At 33.5% G+C, this 8,696-nt stretch overlaps 1 protein-coding gene across 2 annotated transcripts; it reads right to left on the reverse strand.

Annotated features, from left to right (window-relative positions):
- Positions 1-1,861: 1,861 nt before the first annotated feature.
- LOC107770411 (protein DETOXIFICATION 24) lies at positions 1,862-8,375 on the reverse strand. 2 transcript variants are annotated; one of them, XM_016589715.2, is made up of 9 exons: positions 8,094-8,375; positions 4,810-5,059; positions 3,821-4,362; positions 3,520-3,606; positions 3,368-3,424; positions 3,029-3,267; positions 2,767-2,885; positions 2,245-2,331; positions 1,862-2,147 (listed from the first exon to the last, which is right to left on the reverse strand). In XM_016589715.2, exons 2-9 carry the CDS (start codon positions 5,053-5,055, stop codon positions 2,070-2,072), a joined length of 1,455 nt encoding a protein of 484 aa, XP_016445201.1. In that variant the 5' UTR covers positions 5,056-5,059; positions 8,094-8,375; the 3' UTR covers positions 1,862-2,069. The 2 variants fall into 2 exon arrangements, with proteins under 2 accessions (XP_016445201.1, XP_016445202.1); XM_016589716.2 differs by lacking the exon at positions 8,094-8,375 and adding an exon at positions 5,404-5,443.
- Positions 8,376-8,696: the final 321 nt, after the last annotated feature.

Below are 8,696 nucleotides of genomic sequence, written 5' to 3' on the forward strand. Positions count from 1 at the left end.
GAGCTCGGTATCAGTTGGCCTTTGCCCCTTAAGCTCGATTCCATAACATCTCATCATAGTTCGATTCGGACCCGAGCTCGATAATGACTTTGAACTCGGTGTTTGATCTGTATCTGAAATCTGAAGTTCGTTCGTGCCATCTTCAGAACCCATCTCGATATTACGAAGTCTTTCTTTGGTCCATTATAATCCCATCTCGATCAATCGTACGAAGGCCGTAATCAATTTCGACCGTATACAGTAAGTAAAATGGGAACCTCCACCATAAGGATACTTTAGGTTAAACACTAATGGGGCAATAAGCATATCGAATACCACTGCTGGATTCGGTGGGGTGTTTCGAGATGCAAATGGGGACTGGAGTCAGTGACGAAGCCAGAAAATTCAATAAGGGTATTCAAATTTTGAACACCCTTTGCCAATGGGCAATGCAAAGTCTATTTTTAATCAATAACAAGTAATATTTTACCTTATACGTAATATAAATTTTCGTCGAAGGGTGGTCACCACCCTTGGGCCAACATAGCTTCGCCTCTGGACTGGACCACCATGATACAACAAATGTTATTATTAATATAGAACTCCGGGCGCTACTTAGAGGATTGCAAATAGCAGCCTCGCACAACCTTACCCCATTGGAGATCCACACGGACGCAAAAGAGGTAATCACCAATGCTTCAAAGTTCCTTCACAATATACTCACATTTGTTCAATGATTGCAGATTCCTGATTCACCGACAGCAATCCTACGGTACAAACAAACTAGCGCATTTTTGAATGGAACTGATGGGCAGCAATATCACCTTTTTTGGCAAATCCACCACCGTTTGTTTTGGAACATCTTCACGAAGACAAGCTGGGCTATTGTAGACTTAGGCATGGTAGTAAAAACCATCCTACAATACAGGGATCAAATCAAACTTTTTGTTCACCATCTAACGTAGCTACAACCAGTATAGTCATGAGGAGCGGATTTACATTGAGTGAAGCGGTGTCACGTGACACCGCTTCATCGAAAAAATTAATTAAATATATATATCAAAATTGAATTAAACAACTTTTAATTAATTAAAGTTGTGCATACACCATTGATAGTCACACACACCTTTTTGTAATGATCCAGTCACGAACCCATGTTCTAGTACTCATAAGCAATTACGAAGGCACACTAGTGCCAATAGTAGCACTATTAGGGCTTTTTGTATACCTGTCTCAGCGCGGGTGCTCCCTGTAACTCATCTTTAGCTAATATAAAGTAGTTTTTTAAACCAAAAAAAAATATATATATATTACTAATATTTTTAAAATGCTCTTCAATTTTACTCCCATAATCCTAAACTGAACGCCATTTTGTAATGAATATTGAGGATTAATTTACTATATATATGAGGCCATTCAATGGTAATTAATTTTCTTTAACCTTGTTTGTCTGAAATCTATTTAACATTAAACAAAATGGAAGTTCACACGGTTGAGAACAATTTAAAAAGGACTAGAAAACATTCAGTAAGAGATGATTGAATTTGACTATGGAATTAAACTATTAAGTGGAACATATTTCTCTTGGTGCTACATATGGTGTAAAGAGGATCAATCTTCATTTTAGTTTTGTTTGAAATACGGAGTTCACATCGAATTTTTTATTTGCATCCTATTTTCTTTGTATGCGTCTGTTTAAGCTACTATTCATTTATAAGCGTTCCGATTCTCTTAAAAAAGAGAAGTCCTCTTGAGATATATAGAACCAATTTACCAAAGCTGCTTCATTTTTTAAGTTGAAGACCTGGTCATTCAAAATTGAAATGAATCCACATCATTCAACCGAAGGGAATACTATAATTTATCAACTCCACAACAAAGATTTTGGAGGATCAATAAATCATCCATTAAAGATGATAATTCGAGCTCATAATCAAAAAATATCACAGCAAAATTCAATCTGGAATTGTAAGCTATTTAACCAAAAAAATACGACCCAAAAAAAAAAAAGACTAGCAAGAGAAATACAAGCAAAACGTGAAAAACTAGAGGCAAAAATCGAAAGAATCCAACTTAGTAGCTTGAGATTCTCAAGCTTGATCATTTTGATTAGACTCTTCAGGAGATTTCAAGTACCATCGATTGAGTCGTTGTTTGGCCTTCGATACCTGCAACATAATTTATAAAACACACATAATAGAATTAGTATGATGTTTGCAAGTTATTATATGCAGAAAAGTTGCATATATTTAAAATTTAATATACCTCTTCATCCCAATCTGTTTTCCATGTCATGTAGCATAATGCAGCTGATTGAGTAACTACTCCACATATCATTCCAATCCATATACCCTGATAACAAAAAGAAGAAATCAAAGAGATTTCAGATTAAATATACGAATCATCGGTATCCATTTTACACTATTCAGGTCCATTTCATTCCAATACTAAATAATCTTGTCTATTAAAAGCAAATTAGGAGTTCTTAAAGGCGCTCTAAGAAGGGGAGCCTTGGCGCAACCGGTAAATTTGCTATCATATGACCAGGAGAGGTTCCGGGTTCGAGCCGTGGAAACAGTCTTTTGCAGAAATGCATGGTAAGACTGCGTACAATAGACCCTTGTGGTCCGGCCCTTCCCCGAACCCCGCGCATAGCGGGTGCTTAGTGCAACAGGCTGCCCTTTTTTTAAAGGCGCTCTAAATCTCACACTTTACCTTACACAATTTCAAATTCAAAAATGTCACGTAAAACGAATCTAGAGATCCTTGATTTTGAGTGAAAATTACCTTAACTTGAAGATGAGCCACATATCCAAGCAAAGCTCCAATAGGTACTCCAATCAAATAGAAGCAACACAGATTTATGATTGCAACTGTGCTTTGTAAACCTGCTCCTACTGCCACACCTATTTACAAAATTTTCAAGTGTCAAGAAATACTATGTAACACATAGTACATTCCTTTAAACATTTTAGACACTTTTGGTAACTTTGTCAACTTTCTCGATTTTTTTTCGACTTCGAGCTATTTCAGAGGATAATAAACTTACCAGATAGTACAGGATAAATGCTGTTGAGCAAAATTGAAAAGGCGAGTAAAGTAGAAAGGTCTGCGACGCTGTCAGCTACCGCCTTCTCATTGCTGAATAAGTAACCAAGCTTGCTGCCAAAGATCAAGCACAGAATCCAGAAGAACAATCCAATTATAAGTGATGTGCCCACTAAGACTTTAATGGAGAATTTTGTAGCCTTAGCGTCTCCTTTCCCGAGTTCATTTGCAACCCGGACACTGTACAAGGAAACAATTGAAGGACAAAAGTCAAAATGGAAGGTGGCTAAACACTAGATGGAAATAGATATCGATGATTCATAGGGAAATAGTCGGGTACCAAGCAGCTCCAAGAAAGCCAAGGCTTATCATAAACTCCCATCCGTTGATATTGAGGCTGCAACATTATTTTAAATTGATCAACATGTTCTTTGTGCAGCAAACAAAATGAAATAATCCATATAAAAAAGGAAAAGAGAAAGAAAATCTCACCAGATAGAGAAGGCAGATATAGCAACTTCGGCGTTCTTCATATATCCTGCGAGCAGGACGAGAACAGCATTGTACCATAGCTCCAAGCTGTGAAAGCAACCAAAAACAAGAACCAATTAACCCCTCGGGTAATTTCAGATTATAAAATGTGTTTAGTGAAGTTAAAATTTGGTCGAAGGTCTAACTCATCAACAATTTGATATAGCTTGTAAACTCCACATTACTGGTGCAGCACTGCTCATGCACATTAAGAATGTCTAATGATAAAATTGAGAATAAAAAGTTAAGGAAAACGATTTACCAAACCATGATACCGGAGGATATTGAAAGCTTCACGACAGGTAGTATATCTTTCAACGCTGCTGAAGAGAATCCTTTCCATGTGTTAGGGCACCAACCTCCTAAGATGTACACAAACTCCCCGACCACTACAAACCACGATGATATGCTCAACGCAATCATGGCACCAGGGACTCCATAGTTTAGCTTGATAACCAGTAGCCAAGACAATGGAATGTGGATTACAAACTGTGCTATAGATAGCCAAGCAATAATCATGTTCTTCTGTTGTGCTTGAAGGAACATCTGGATCGTCAAGCTAAATACGAAGTTGTAGACAAAGGGAATGAACCAGAAGGAAACGTATCCAGAAGCTTCCGCAATTGATCCATTCTCACCGAGTAGCTTAAATATTGCAGTGGCAAAGATAAAAAACGGAAGCAAGACGGTCAATGTAATGAAATCAACAATCCATGATCTTTGCAAGTAGATTCCCATCATATGATACTGCCCTGCTCCATATGCTTGCCCACAAAGCGTTTCTGTCGCGCTTGACATTCCAATCTACCACAATAAACACAAAATTCAAGCAAATATGAGAATTAACTATATCAACTAGCCCATGACACGCCTTGAGTTCTCATAAGTCAATACTCTAACTGTCAGGTGGCTTTTGATTAGTCCTTATATATGTTACATGACCTACATTACACATACACCTGTCTGCATTAAATTTTTTTTTTTGTGATAAGGTAAATATTTTATAACGAGAAAATCTCCCGCATACAAGCGGTATACCAAAAGGTAGAGAATCTAGAATCTGCAACATGATATGATTCTCTATGAACGACACTACTCTGACTCTGCATTATGTTGTTATGTTTGCATTTATACAATGCAGTTCATAATTTTCTATCAAACAACGGGAACAAGCACATTATATATGATGTACATGGTACATTTTCTGGACAAAAAGAACATTGTAATAAAAGATAACAGGAGCAAACTTACCAGTATACCATTGACGAATCGGACTGTAAGAGTTTGTACGAGTGCATAAGCAGCAAGATCTAATTCACTAATGTGTCCAATGAATGATTGTGTGACAACTATACTTCCAAATGAAGCTACTCTTGATAGTACTCCTGGTAATGCAACTCTCCATATCTTCTTAGACTCGTCGTAGATTCTCCCTTTTAAGTCATCGACCTTTTCTATTTGTGAATCAAGTAGCCTCGCTTCCATACCATTATCCATGGCTCTGAAGTTGGAATTCAAAAAATAAGCTCAGATTCGTGGTAAAGTTAATAGAACTAGCTAGCATGGTCTCTTTCAATATACTTTTTAAATTATACTGGAGTTAATTGTTTGAGAATAAAATATTTAAAACTTTGAAACAACTTAAAATTAGTAACAACAAAAGCTAATAAAATATAGCATCTGACAAAGATAATGAAAAAAACCATGATCAAACAAACAAAGTTAACTGTAAAATATAACTAGGCCAGAAAAAGTTGATTATTAGTCATATGGCAGTCCATAGCAACAATTCTTCTATTAATAACTTGCTATAAAGTGTGAAGTTTCAGAAGTTAAATAGATTACCTTTCAAATATACGAGTGAAAGGGGTTCTCCTTTCTGGAGTATACTTTTCGAAATTGGCAGACTCCAATTATTATAAAAGAGCAGGGTTGTACAAGTAATGGTATGTACATTTTCATTTTTTTTCCAACTCACTAAGAAAATGTACTACTCCCTTGATTCCATTTTATAAGATATTTTTTTTAATCTATTTCACAAAATTATGATATTTTTCAATATTGTAAAGCTCTTTAATTTTAGTTTACCTTTAATGACATATTCTTATAGTTATAAAAATGTCATAAAATTAAGCTCTCGTTTGACTTTAATCTATCCATTATTTCTTTTTTAAATTGCATGCTAAAAGAAATTTTGTCGTATCAAATACAGCAGCAGGAGTATTAAATATAAAGTTGCAGAACAGCTGTAAGAAAGTGATTACTTTATGAGCTTTATGAATATCTAGAGTAAAAAATGCTCCCCATTTAAAAAAGAGGAGCAGTTTAGTGTTTACGAGTGGAAAAGTGAAAAGTATTTTTTTGGTGTAGAGGATGCCACGTGAGTCACACAGATGTCACGTGATACCAACGAATGTAGATAGATCACACACTGACATAAAAGATCCAATTGGGTACCTATGACCTACTACAATAATGATGATTTAATTGACTCCTTTGGATTCTACCATCTTTACATTTGGCTCAATTAAAACTATTGGGGGTAGTTGGCTATTTTTGCAACTTGAAACTATAGTAAGGAATATATTTGTACACGTATCATAAATGCTACTCCCTCCTTCCAATATACGTGAGCCTCACGTTTATGTGAACCTGTTTGATTGCGCACGAAGTTTAAGAAAAATTAAATTTTTTTGAAATTTATGGTTCTAAACAAGTCAAAAAGGGGCCAGAGTATTTGTGTGATTATAAAAGCATCTCATTAAAGGTATAATTGAAAGTTTAAGCTAAGTTATTTCTAAGTCATTCTTTTTGGAACGGACTAAAAAGGAAATAGGTTCACCTAAACCGAAACGAGGAGCAAGATATTGAGTTATAGTAAGTGCTTTCCATAATTCCGTTGATGCTTGTACCACTCTATTATCGACACCATTGTTATTAGAGTTTGGGGTGCTGTGCATATAATGAAACATATATTTGCATAAGTAGACCATTTATAAAGTAATTATATACATTTTTAAGATAATTGTTACTAATAATTTTTTATAAAAATGATATTATTAAATATACCGATGATATAAAAAAATTATATATTGTCAATAAGGGATAGTAGTTTCGGGAAGTATAGGATTAATTTATTTTATGTTTGATAAATTTTTTTATTGATAATTAATTTCGAGATTATTTCTACTATAATTGTAGTAGTATTGTTTTTATACTACCTTCAATGAGGCAATGAGGGAAAATAATCCGGAATAAAATAACAAAATGATACATTCACCCTTTTCAAAAGTCTCTTAAGAAACCCGAGGTTAAAATTGGAATAAAATTTTATCCAAGTTTATTTATTATAAAATCAAACATATATTTTATATTATACTTTATACATCTCATTTTAAAAATAATTCTATAATTATTTAATCTTCCTATCATACTATAACCTCATTATAATTTATTCTTAGAACAACTACGTGTATTTTATTTACTATACGTAGGGCGTAACTACCTTACTCCAAGTGGTGCCTTGTGACACTGCTTGTTCAAAATTATTTATTAGATACATATATAAATAATAAACAAAATGATGATATTGAATATAAGTATAAAAATAATACGATTATCAGTTACTTAAATATTTACATGGCTTACAAAAAATCTTGGACTAGTCATGTCTGTTAATCGGAAGGCTCAAAAGAGACAACTTCAAACGCACAAATGTACAATCACAGTGTGGACAACAGTCCCAAATAGTTAAACAAATGTACATCTAATAAATACTTCTTTAATTTCAATTTATATGGCGAAATTTAGTTGCGCACAAAATTTAATTAAAAGAAATCATAGTAAAAAATAGTATGATTTTTTCTTCTAACGTGCTAAAAAATAAAATATAACACACAAATTGAAACAAAAGGTTAAAGGAGTAAGAAATAACTAAGTGACCTAGAAAAACTTCTCCTTCATGTTGTACTAGTTTTATTGTTTTCTATTTTCTTTCTAAGTTTAAATTTTGATGAACTCAAGTTCCAAGATTAGATCCTTCTGGTCTACTACCTCAAAGAATTTTGCTTTTTTTTTTTTTTATAATTAAGAAACCCAGAATATTGAAAGTCACTAACCTAAAATGAAACCAATCCCAGAAACAATTTAAAACAAAAGAAAATGCTATGCAGTTTTAAAAAGAAAAGAAGAGAAAATTAAATCAGCCATTCGAAACCAAGATTTTAATGATTTTTCCATTGAAAAACGCTACTCATTTTTTAACTTCATAATCAAACAAAACGAATCATTTTCATAGCAAATATCTTAAACCCCAAGTTTATTTACCTAAACTTCACAATCAAACAAATTACTTATAAAATATACCATTTAGACATTTTTTAATAATAAACTTAATTATCTCATGGTTTGCCAATAATAGATCAAATAATAAGAAAGAAAAAGTAGTAAGTTAAATCATCCGATGGAAAAGAGAAAAAGGAAAAGAAGAAGCTGCAGATTTTGCTTTATTGAGAAAAAAAATACGTATTACTTACATTTGACTGATCAGTAGATACTATGCTTTTGCTTAAAGTGTTTCCACTTTTAATCGGTATAGAAGTTTCTCTGCTGTTGCCGGAAAACTATCGCCGCTGTGACAGAGGCAAAAAGTGGCGGAGCTAGGTGGAGAGTAGGAGGAGGAGAACGGTGGAGCCACCAGACTCCGAGCAAGTAGCTGCTAGATTTATAGAAAGTGCAGCTTATTTTCACTTATTTTATAGTGCTTCTACTCGACTCGAGGAAGACAGCTCTCTTTCTACCTTTATTTTAATTTGTTTAAAAATAGTCAAATGTTTTCTTATTTTATTTAAAAACTTTTCACATAGTTTTTGATATTAGAAGCGAAAATCTTACTCTCAGTCGCATATTATTAGATAATATTTTACTGGATATAGAACTCACATAATTATTTTGACTTACTCCTTTTTTTTTTTAATTTTCTGCGTCACTCTATATTTTTACTGTGATACTCTCTAACAAGAATGATTACTACTTTTTTCTTCAAGAATTATTATCCTTTTATAGTTAAAAGCATCTTTAACTTTCTCATTTATCCTTAAAAAAATATATTATTTAAGATCAAAAGTTCTAAAGTTCTT

Source organism: Nicotiana tabacum, chromosome 24 (assembly GCF_000715075.1).
Source record: "Nicotiana tabacum cultivar K326 chromosome 24, ASM71507v2, whole genome shotgun sequence".
Taxonomy (NCBI): Eukaryota; Viridiplantae; Streptophyta; class Magnoliopsida; order Solanales; family Solanaceae; genus Nicotiana; species Nicotiana tabacum.